General features: G+C 37.4%; 1 protein-coding gene across 5 annotated transcripts in view; it reads left to right on the forward strand.

The window, feature by feature from the left end:
* Positions 1-6,856: 6,856 nt before the first annotated feature.
* Positions 6,857-12,479, forward strand: part of LOC140948649 (neuroepithelial cell-transforming gene 1 protein-like) — a 30,684-nt gene continuing 25,061 nt past the window's right edge. The window contains exons 1-3 of one of the 5 annotated variants that reach the window (XM_073397919.1): positions 6,857-6,986; positions 7,108-7,162; positions 12,319-12,423. In XM_073397919.1, coding sequence (XP_073254020.1) covers positions 6,979-6,986; positions 7,108-7,162; positions 12,319-12,423 — 168 coding nt within the window. In that variant the 5' untranslated portion in view covers positions 6,857-6,978. Of the gene's footprint in view, positions 6,987-7,032; positions 7,163-7,358; positions 7,682-7,995; positions 8,184-12,318; positions 12,424-12,479 lie in introns of those variants that run through there. The other 4 variants (XM_073397918.1, XM_073397920.1, XM_073397921.1 and 1 more) reach the window with 4 other exon arrangements.

Below are 12,479 nucleotides of genomic sequence, written 5' to 3' on the forward strand. Positions count from 1 at the left end.
CATTACCCACACCGAGTTCACCTTGATTTTAATCCTACAGTCAGCTAACTCAAATATGACCGGTGGATATAAAATTACTCTGTCAAAGATTCTTCAATTGTTCTTTGATGGCTTGTCAGTGGTTTTTAGTCACATTTGTACTCCTGAAATGGATCTGAGCATTACTGGATTGTTTATCTCCAAGAAGTCTAAACACACTTAGAACACTCTGCATACATTGGCTATTCTGTTTGGTCGAGATTGACCCAACCTTGCTACGGTTAAGTAGAACTGTACCTCTTGAGTACTTGTCTCTGGTCAATACATTCTGTCTTCATCGGACAAGTTCGCTTCCTTTGGAGCTGTGTTTCATAACAAGAATTATGAATGGTTTACAAGCAAGATAGTCTTGTATTCCAAGTACGAATTCTTTGCTATCTTCAAGTTGAATCTGCATTACTAGCAATCGTCCTGTACGCTAGCTACCGCAAGATGATTTATGCTGTCATTTCTCAACTTTTACTAGTGGCTCGATTCGCTAATCAAGTCCTTCACAAGAATACTATCAACAATTTAATTACCTTCAGTTTCCAAGTCACAAGATTCAAGAAGCACTGTGATTACACATTGTACATTTTGAAAACTATTGACATTGTTTTAATTAATATTGTGTAGAGTGATACTCTTGTTGTGATATTTAACACCTTCTTTAATTTTAACTTAGTACTTACTTGACTAATGGCGTTCGCTCCCTGTATGTATTACGTCCTTTTGCATCGAGGACGATGCTTTTTCTAAGGGGGAAAATGTTGTGAAGTATTTTGAAAGTTATTTTTAAGGCGGATTTGTCGCATCTTTTAACAGTGTTTTAAGTTTCGTTTTTGTTTCATTAAGGGAGTTAAGGTTAGTCTTCAGTGATTTGTCCAACAAAGTGTTTTCCCGTTTTGATCCTTGTTTTTACTTGTACTTGAATTTATGAGTTTTTGCTATTTTAGGAATATTATTCGCTTGCCGTTATCAGATGTAGGTTTTTCTTATGTGGTCGTGTTTGTGATGTTAGAACTGACCTTGGTACATTAGTCTCCTTGAAGTTCCTGTTTGGGTTTGTTAACCAGAGTTTTAGTTTTTCGTTGGTTTGTACCCTCTTGCCGCCATCACAACCATGTAGGTTCTGTTATACCAAAACATTAGTCCACCTTGATTTTAATCCTACGGTCAGTTAACTCAAACATGACCGACCGTTTGATTATAAAAGCGGCGGCTATTTGACTACAATCTTGGACAAAATGAAATGGAACAGCAAACCCCCATCCCCCCAAATCAAGGATGAAGCGGCGGGAAGGGCAAAAACGCGCCATTTTCCCATCCTTGATTTGGGGGGGAGGGGGGGGGGTCTAGGTTTTCCATTTATTTTGTCCAAGATTGTAGTTGGAGAGGAGAGTTGGAGGGGCTTGGATTGAGTGAAAGAGTTAGAAGAGTAAAAAGATAAAGATAGTTAGCAGAAGTCCAAGAAGAATAAAGACCAAGATGTAAATCAGTTTCCTGGTACCTCATCGTGCACCGAGCGAGTTGCTCGAACATACGCCCAAGAAACCTATTTAGTGTTAATATAGAATTGCTTTATTTTTCAGTCTTGTCCTAATCATGGGCATAAATTGTTAAATTTATGCAGCCATCTGGGTGCCAAGAGATAAATGCAGGTGTTTCAACGATGCCTTTTTATTACAGTGTTTTTGCTCTTACCCGTCTAAAAGCCCTGCTGTTTACGGGTAGAGCATTTTGTAAATTTTCACTTTTTTAATAGCCTGAATAACAGGCCTTTTTTCGGTGTGTTTTTCTTTATGTGTTTCGTAAAATTGGAGATATAGCTGCGTAAACAGTGAACCGACAAGGATGGGGGATCGAGGGAGCGAGATCAACAAAGAGGGAAGAGATAAAAACCGCGGTTTATCTTTCTGTCTTCTTTCCTGCACCCCTTCCCCAATCGTTTGCTCGTTTGACCTCGGTTCAGCTTTCGCGCGACTGTATGGTTTTCTTTACGTAACCTAAAGGGAAGCCTTTTAAAGTTGAAATAAACTTGCTCTTATAATAGGCTTTTAATCCCAAGATCGCTGTGTTATGGTCACATTGTGACTAATGTAGACAACAGGGAACATAAATTCTTGCTTTTAATCGTAAAATACGACTATTTTAAAATTTTTGTGTAGGAAAATATCATTTGTAGTCACAAAATTTGAACTAAGTTTCAAAGGAAACTAAGTAGAGCATTTGCATTTTTCACATATTTAATGTGACGAAAATACGCGCGACTGTATGGTTTTCTTTACGTAACCTAAAGGGAAGCCTTTTAAAGTTGAAATAAACTTGCTCTTATAATAGGCTTTTAATCCCAAGATCGCTGTGTTATGGTCACATTGTGACTAATGTAGACAACAGGGAACATAAATTCTTGCTTTTAATCGTAAAATACGACTATTTTAAAATTTTTGTGTAGGAAAATATCATTTGTAGTCACAAAATTTGAACTAAATTTCAAAGGAAACTAAGTAGAGCATTTGCATTTTTCACATATTTAATGTGACGAAAATACGGTAGGTTTTATGAACTTCCACAGAGGAAACAAAACCAAATTTTGTTTTTTAGGCCTCATTTGATTGCCCCTGTGTCAGTAGTAAAGAAACAGAAGTAAGCAGTTTAAATTTCAGTTAAAACAACGTCTATTTGAACTCACACCCACTGACCTCGGTGGTTTTGCTGGTGCAGCGTCCTCACATACCGTTTCCTACTTTTTTCCTTTTGCTTTTGTTCTCTAAATTTGCAGCTTGCGTTGCAAACGATAACCAGCGCTATGAATCTAAAGATAATTTAACCTGCATTTAACCGCTTTTCGATTAATGTAGACAACGCCTACATAAACAATCAAGAAGCAAAAATTGCTAGTTTTAGTTTCATCCAATAGCGTCTTCTCAGAAACTAGCTGTGTCGTAGTAAAGTAGTAATTTAAATAAATAATTTGTGCGGGGGATCCCACAATTAGCTCAATTGTCTATCATTGCTCAGTTCCTTTAAAAGTCAAATGAGGTCACTGCGCTCTCCTTAACAACTCAGTTAAACCAATGAAATATTTGCTTCTCGTTTGAGGCTTTTGCTGGGAAGGCAAGTGATTTGTCACAAAATTTTGTATAGGTTTAACTGGCTACAACGTTTTTATTCCCCATTCCTCTTAGAACTATTTAAAAAAGACCAGTACATTTATAGTTTTTCATGAAACTTATTAGGCTTTGTTAGGTTTTGCAAATATTCTACTTTGTCGCACGCTATTTCCGGACCCTTTTTACATAAACTGCGATGGCCTAGAAATGGCAACACCATTTAGAATTTTCAATTCGTGTAAGACAACCATTAAGTTTAGACGACAGTCTCCACATAATTTTCCCATTTTTGTCATAATAGCGAGGACAAATTGAAAAAAGGGAACAAAACATTACGTGTGTAATTGTCTGGGAAAATAGGGCCACCTGTCCGAAAAATAGATTGCGTTTTAAACTAGACTTGAAACAGGGACGATAAAAAATTCCATACAGATTACGTGTGGAGTTCTTACATAAGGAGGTTTAAGTTTGAATTTGAACACAGTGTTTCCAGACTAATCTATTCTTTTTAATCATATTGGTGGCGGACTCGTCTTGAACAAGAACAACACCCTCCCATAAGGCGTTGCGGGCATGAAGGTAGACTGGTGAACGTACCTTTTAACATAACATGTAATAAACATAATCATAATCATAAGACGAAATCTGAAGGCAACAACGGCTTACCTTGTGAAGAACAGTTCGAATCTCAAGTGCCAGAAGGTGAAGCTGCAAGGTTTTGGGACATATCAGTGTCCTTGGACGGCCAAGGGTTGGAGAATGTTCGATACTGCAAAGCTCCTGTTGTAAGTCTAGCCCAGGGAGAAGTGAAACCTCTGATGCGACAGGCTTACTGGCCGTGGGATTCTCGCTATTTAGCTGGAGGCGGAAAATTGAGCGTCGAAGGAGGATCTTTTGTCCTACATCAAAACCCATGTCCGCCAAACCCTGTTCAGTAATTGCGCCAAAAAACGACTTGGAGGTGACCTAGTTCTGTGCCAGAATGTCCACGATTTCCTCAGGGACATCGTTAGAACAATATAATAAAGGAAAAAGGAACAGAAGGCTTTTTCTTGCTTCGTCGTTTTGGGAGGCATTACTAGAATTAGATATGCGTAAAGAAATATGGGTGATACTATGCCAAAATCGGCCACGAAAAGATTACAGAGCAAGGGCAATCACGCAAACTCGCAATTTGCCCAGTGTAATTATATTAAACTGAACGAACTACGTATTATAATGCTACTGGATGAAATCCGATACTGTAAAATAATAATAATAATAATAATAATAATAATAATAATAATAATAATAATAATCAAATTCATAGTCAGGGCAGTCAGCGGTTGTCGTCGACCAGCGTGAGTCTGTATTGCTTATATTGTCATTTTCATTTCATTATTAATCCAACTCTCGTAAATCTGCTTCTATTTTTTTTTCTTAATGCTTACCTTTTCACGTTTCCTGAATTCGAACCGCCAGTCCAAGATATATCTCCACGAGCTGAATTTAGAATTTTCAGCTTCTCGTGGCGAAATAAACTTTTACAGGTCGTACTTCCGCACTGGAGCGGCTCCAGTCTTGTCAACTCTTCCGTCTAATCATGGATTATTTACTTTGAGTCTCCTCATACTTTGTGGTAATATTTCACTCAACCCAGGACCTCTAAGATATCCATGCGAAATATGTGGCCAAGCAGTGAGAAAAACCCGGAGGGCTATTATGTGCAAGGAGTGTTCAGTCTGGTTTTACCAAGCATGCTCGTATATTAAAGATTTTAACTTCGAAGCCTTGGAGAAGCACCCATCATACGTTAGGTCATGTTGCAACTGCGGCCTGACAAGTTTTTCCTTTTCAATGTTTTCATCTGGTATTGTTACCAGTAACAGATTTGATACATTATCTGACCTTCCTTCTTCCTCCCCTTGAAACCCATGCCAACAGGCTCACAAGCTACATCTACCTATTTGTCCCGCCTCGGTTTTCCCCTGCACTTGTCTAGTCCTTCTCATCAGAAGACAGAGCAAAAGAAAAGTGATATAATGGACAACATCAAGTCGATTAGCATCTTTATTCCATACGAATCGCAGAAGTGATATACGGTCCGTAAAGAACTTTTTACGGTCCGTACATTGCATCTCATTAGTCGGACTTAGAATATTTTCATGGCAAGAGAGTCTATACACGATTTGTCGATCCAAAGAGATAACACGAATTGCAAAACTCGTATACTTAAGAGGTGTAGTAGGTTTATTGCAGGATTTTTTGGCAAAGCTCTTCCGCGCACGCAGTTCAGCTGTTAGGCGGAGGAGGACTAAAACTAGCTCGCCTCCGCTGTCAGGGCAAGGATTAAAATGACGCCGTCACGGTGGAGGTAAGTTCGGTTTTATTGATTATGAATATCTTTAGATCGCCGCAATCTATAAGCAAAGTTAATATTTGGCGTATTTCTATGTGATACCCAGAAAATATTTAGGTGATATTTTATATTTGGTCTTATATTTTTATGTTTTTTCCCTTTAATTGATTTATGTAAGCTTACAGAAACTCATGAGGGGTTGAACAACCCCTTATGGGTTTCTGGTCCTACGTACCGGGTAGTGTCAAAATGACCTATCGAGTAGGTTGAAGCCAATTACGGCTACCATAAATATGTAAATGGTTTTATAAATTTTGTTTGTGCATGAAAATTGTATTGTGATCTTTTGTGATCCTTTGACGTTTCTTGCCTTTGAATCAGAGGACGTTCTCCCGATCAGGGGGCTTCTTGCTCCAAATGGCGATGTCGGCGATAGCAAGGTCTCGTGCAAACGTTCCCGTTCATCTTGTCAATAAAGGGTAGACCCTAAGTTGATGTAATTGTGCTCTACTTTGTCTAGTGCGAAGACAGGCCGAAATGAAGACAACGCGTTTACGCTTTATACCATCCAGCCTTGCTATTTGCCCTTTTCCTGCCGTTTCTCCAAATTTATCATTGAAGATTCGGTCCACCAATGAATCACGTCTCTTTTCTAGAAGCCGACATTCATGTGTAAAAAGAAAAACTAAACTGATAGTCCGTAGTTAGCAAAACTGTGCTCTTAAAATAATCATGATCTTTTATCTATCCTATCCTTTCTTTTTTTTTTTCACTATTCGCTTTTGAACTCTTATTTTTATTATTTTTAACCCTCGTTTTTTTTCAGGTGCGCACGTGCGTACAGGCCGCTACGCTCCTGCCACCTTAACCACCAAACGAATTAACGCTCTGAGAGCATCTCGTACCGGGGATACCCAGTCGGCGCGCGAGAAACCCTTTTGGCCTCGGGCGCGTTTGATATTTCGGGAATTCGAATTCCTTCAAATTACCCTTCCCTCTCTAGCGCCTATTTGTTTGCGATAAATGAAAAATTATGTTTATATATATAGTAACTTCAGAGAACACAATTAAATAAATAAAAATGAAATGAAAAACGTTTGCAGAGTTTGTCCGTACAGCTAAGACAAAATGACAAAAATAGCGGGCAGCCCTGTGTGAATACATAAATACCAGTTTGGTCAATTTGGGGGTCGAAAAGTAACCTTGTGAAAACGAAAAGTCAAAACTTCAAAAGACCAGCAGTACAAGTGCTCAGTGATCTTCTGAAAGACAATCCAACATGGCTGCTACTGGAACATGAAGCAGGCCATCTGCAAGAGACGTTCTCATTTCTGATTGGTCAAAAGCTCTGGATCCGCGTATATGATTGGCTGTAGACTATTTTGACGGGCATTCGGTTTTGATTCGAATGCAGGGCGCGAGGTCGTCAACTGAATCAATTCAAAGAGAAAAGCTCCTTTTTTGAGCTTTCTTTTGATATTCAAATTATCCTGCCAGCGTCTCTTGAGAATGTCTAGGTAAGCCGGGTAAAATAAGTTGAATGACGTATCCTTGCGTTTGAATAGGGACTGCCGTATTTGCAGATTTTGACGCTGTTGTTTATCTTTGTGCTTGCGTCTTTTGTTCCATGGAACTCAGATCTGGGCAGATCGGTAAACAAAGCAGAATTAACGAAGACGAGGCATGTTTGAAGGTATGAAACGCTTTATTTCTCCTTACATTTTACCGATATAGTCTCGATTTGAGAAGTCATGGATTTCTGTGCGATGTTTTGAGCAATTAATTAACCCGAGCTGGCCGGGAATTCGAGATGCAATCACTCGTCGAGTCGCATTTCACTTGAGCCGTGTCGTTTTTGTCTTGAGCATATTGTCTTCTCGTGAATGTTAAGATTTATTCGTAATTGAGGCAGAACAATCCTTAAGACGACAATTAGGTTTGCTGTAAACATCACACTCTCCGTGACACTTCTTAATTCAAAGCAATTTAGTGACGGATATTGGCTACTTCGAGTGCAGGTATAATTCATTGTGTGATTAGTGTAAGCTCCACCGACGATGTAAAATAGCCACGAGTTTCAGTAGAGATCCATAAGAATCCAAGCCTAGGAAGAACCTTTTTTATGTAGCCGGGTGGTGATATTTGGAAGTTCTTTACTAAAGAATGAAGTCTAGTGTAACTCGATGAGCTCAAGAGGACAAGAATGATGTAGGTGTGTGAGCTTTAAAGACTTACCTTGCTCGATTTATTTTGTCACATATCACAGATTAACAATTGTAGTTGTCAGTTTACAAGTTTAAGCTTATGATTTTCTAGCGCTTGTTATCAGTAGAGACCTGAAGACAGAACAGCTTTTTAATGTGTTAAGGCGGAGAAATGGGAGTTGAACAAGTCATCGAATAATACACATTTTTTCAGTTCTTTTGCTTTGACGCCTTTTGGCATAATTTCGTTTTGATATTGTTATTAAAGATTCATAGGAAATAGAAACCACAACAAAGAGGTTCAGCTCATTTTTAATATGTGATTTGGACTCGCACAGAAGAGAACCAGATGTCCTCAGCTGGGATTCATAAATCTCTAGTTGAGTGACCTCTTTGAAATATGGAATTTTCGCTATGTTTTCACATGTTGAGGTGGTTTTATTTTTTACGCAACCCATGAACCATGATGAACGCTATCTAGATCTGGCTTCTAAGAATTCTTTCCGACACGTACGTCCAATGTTTTCGACTTCCTTTATAATTTATACTTGTTTAATTGAGGAAATAAAATTGTTTTGGAGGATAGGTTTTGGTAAGTACAGGGAAAATACCCTAGAAATTTTATCTGTCAACTAGGGGAGAACTTTCTGTTAAAAAATTATTTCAGTCATTTTAGGGTACGTGACATGAATTGAACTGTTTTCAAATCTATGTTAATTTTAGCTTGATGAGTCCATGTCACTTGCATTTCTTAACACTTTTTCCTTAACACGAGAAATCCACCTTTTCTGATGATTTTAAAATACATGTCGTTGTTGTGTTGTCTTAGTTACCAAAATAAAATATTTTGATCGCAAGACAGAAAAAAATAACAATAAGCTGATATACTATTTGACATTTTATATGTGTAGATTATAATAACTGACAGAAAAATACATTGTATTATTTCATACATTATACTAAAGCACAGGTTGGATGAACAACAAAATGAGCAATTATTATTTGAAAAGAATCAAAGTTTTAGTAACTTGAGAGCGACTTTGTTGTGTAGTTCCTTTCCAGAATCTTTTTCTAGAGATTTAAAAGATATTGCTCTTATATTGTCACTGTGGCATATAAGGGCTTCTAAGGCCAAAAAAGTCCACATAGTAAGTTCCTACCAAAATTAAACAAGAAGTGAGATAACGCCACTGTTTAATTTGTAACAGTTCCATTTAAAGTGGACAATCTACATTTTGAAGGGGACATAATATTATATTAGGCAAGTCAAGACTACTTAAATGAAAAACTACACACAAACCTGATATAATGAAGTGCCAAGAGCCTGAGAAACTGTGAGGGTATGTTATATCAAGCTCCTCTTTCCACAGTATATTTTGACGTAACACAAAATTTATTAGTATGTGAAGGGGATCGTCAAAGTTAAGTTTTAAGATGCTGTCTTGAGAAACTAACCCCTATACATGAACATTGTGGTTCAACATTACATGTATGTTTTGTTCAAATTTGGATTTTTACTCATTTTTGTTATGGTGACTTCCATAATTAAAAAAAATTAACCACAACTTACTGTATATAAAAATAATAACAACTGACAACTTTGAATTACATGTATCTAGTTATCATAATAGCTATAAATACTGATAATTGTTTGAATCCATAATGCTATCCATGTGCCTGGTTCAATCAAGGTTGTCCTGCAAGAAGAACTATATCACATTAATTAAGCTGAGGCAAAAAGTAAAGTCTTTCCTGAAAGACAAGAGTTGATAGTGTCCTGTTGATGAGCAACAACTACTAAAATCAATCCCTAATGTTTTCTTTATATAGAGGATAGCGGTAGACTGAAGTTGTTTGATTTGCTTATTTCAACCTATTAGCATTTCACCATTTTATTGGTGCAGGCAGTAACCGTTTTACACTGATATTTCCTGAAACTGGCAGTTCAGTCATGAATTAAATTACATTGTCATTGTTATCATGAAACGCTGTTATTTTTCAAAACAGCATGCATATTTCAGCAAGGTTTACTAATTTGTCGGCCAAGAATATACACTCAGCACTTAGTAACCTGATCCTAATACTGAAAATAGTTTTGTAGTGAAAAGGAACGCTTTCCTACAGGGAGTTTTTGCTTTGCATGTACAAAACTGCAGTAGTTTACATAGATCAGCAGTGCCTCCTAACTTGACAAGGTGAGCGTCTTAAAAAGCCATGAGAAATGCTGTTTATGTTTTTATGCATGTTGTTTTCAGCGGGAAGTAATGATTCATTCCTAATTGAAAAGTTGCTGAAAATTTTAACAATGTATCGTATAGAACAGCTTTTTTTAGCACTTCACTGTTTACAACTGTTATTCATAAATAAAATGAAGAAAAATAGAATACACTCATTTTGTCAAGGTGTTTATAACAGAGCTAGGTGGTTTTAATTAGTGAATTTGATTTGGAATGAAAATATGTTGTCATCAAAGCGTTATTTTTGAGGTCAAGTATTGCGATTGTGTTACATATACTCTGTTACTCATGGACTTGTTAGATTGCGCTAGTCTTTGTTTAGTGATATTTGTATAGAAACTGCTTTGTGGTGTACAGTGTATCTCTTGACAAATTGAAGCTTCGTCAGCACAATATCAAATTCCTTTGTTACCACAAGCAACTACTTCCTCTAACAACATGTTCTTTGGTGTGTAAAAGAATCATCAGTGAAATTATCAAGATGTAATAGAAACTGCCAGTTTTTAAGACTCAAAAGCAACATCCAAGCACAGATTGCAGGTAAATTGTTGTGGAACATTTTGCTCAGCAAGCTTGTAAATATCTGTGTGAGATTCTTTATGGGTTCATGTCTTTTGAAGAACTTTCACTTTGTGATTTTGCTACTCTATAGCTGTTCAAAGGAGCAGGAGAGTGAAAAAGAAGGTGGTAGTATTAAAAAATTAAATAATTTTTAGTTTTTCTGGGAACTTCTGCTGCAAGTGGTATATTTTTCTCTAAGGATGCATGCAGTTAAAAAATCTGGAGTTTCTTGGATTTCTCAATTGACCAAAAAGTGTTTCTAAATTTGATGTCATGTCTGAATCTGTTAATTGAAAGCCATTGTTTTAGAAAGATTTCTGTTTGTTGAAATCTGTCTCTGGATGTTTTGTTTTATCGGGGAATTCAGTTATAGATGTTGATAAAGGGTTTTGGATTATCATTATTAATACATGTACACTCTAAGTTATCTCTTTGAGCTTCTGGTGGTGTTTTGAAGCAGCTCTGCTAGTTAGTCTTTCTTGAATGTTTCAGCTCAAAGTCTTAAATATCATACTGGAATAAGGCTTTCACAAGGTGTGGCCAAACTGCGTAGTTGGAACAGTCAGTAAAATGATGTACTTTGTATTTATATTTTTTAAACTAAGTTTTCTCTAATTAATGATGAGTTCTGCACAATGGTTCCATTCCATTTCAGGACTACAGATGTCCAGACAATGATATTCAGTGTCCAGACAATGATATTCAACATGTTTTCATGTGTAATACCTTATTAACACTAATTTTGTAAGTTTTGAAAAATAAACAGTAATAATAGTATTAAAACTGGATGTTGTGTAATTTGTGCACCCCTCGGTTGAGTATCAGTCAAAACTGTTGGTCGACTGTCTGTCAACATGTTGGCCGATATGTAGAGCGATAGTCAACCGAGAGTTGGACGACATATCTATCAATAGGCTACCGACAATCGGTCAATCCTTCACTGATACCTAGTCGATGGTATATTTTTTGTCTACTCAAATTTTTGTTGTTATGTTGTCCATGAAGCAATTTTTAAGCCGCTTGGCAGCTTTTACCAGTGTGAGAGCATAATTTAGAGTGTGTGTGGGAGGTTTTTTTGGAAAAAATAGGGACTGCTATGGCATCGCCTTTGAGAGGTATTCAAGGGCAATCTAACATTATAACATGCCTAGAACAACAGCAGAAATGCAGCTAGTTGACGCAGCGAGGCTGATGTTGGATGACATGAACAACAGAACGGAAAAAAAAATTCGAACTCTCAAACCGCAATATCTTGCGCTTAAAACTGAAACCCAGCTCCCCCTTCTGATTAACACAAATTATATTATACAACAGTGGACAGATGTGCCACTGACAGTCGACCTATATTCCACAGACAGTGGACTGATATTCCGCAGACAATTGACACTCCCCATATCAGCCGAGTGTTGACCGGTATACTAGCCATGTATCAGCTGGTGTATTGGTCAACATGTTGGCCAACATGTCAATCAAAATGTCGGCCAATTCACCGGCTGGCATATTGGTTGAGTGTCGTCCAACAGTCGCCCGATATGGCGATCGAGAGTTGGCTGATACTTGGTCAACATATCGGCAGATAGTGCCAACTGATACTCAATGGAGGGGTGTAAAAATTACACAAGATCCTTAAAACTTATAACATACACGTTATTCCTGTCTTTTACATTGCAAGGTTGTGCTCTAGGAAATACTGAAGGTAGCCCAGTGGTCTGAACTTGTGAAATGCCTTTTATGAAAAAACTAAAATTTTCTAGTCACCCAATAGTAATAGGTGTCAGGGGTCGCCAGGTACTGCTTGAACACATCCTTATGTATTGTATATTGTTTTGGTTATTTATTCCCAACAGACACAAATGTCAAAGTCGTTCAATTCAAGCACAAAAGAGAAGTTGGATTCAAGTGTAACAGGCAGGAGAAAATCAAGTCTGGAAAGATCTTTGCGGTCTCTCAAGGTATGAGTAAAGCTGTGTCTGCCTACTTGTAACTTTAGGTGTAACCTTATTGCAGT

This window comes from Porites lutea, chromosome 9 (assembly GCF_958299795.1).
Source record: "Porites lutea chromosome 9, jaPorLute2.1, whole genome shotgun sequence".
Lineage (NCBI taxonomy): Eukaryota > Metazoa > Cnidaria > Anthozoa > Scleractinia > Poritidae > Porites > Porites lutea.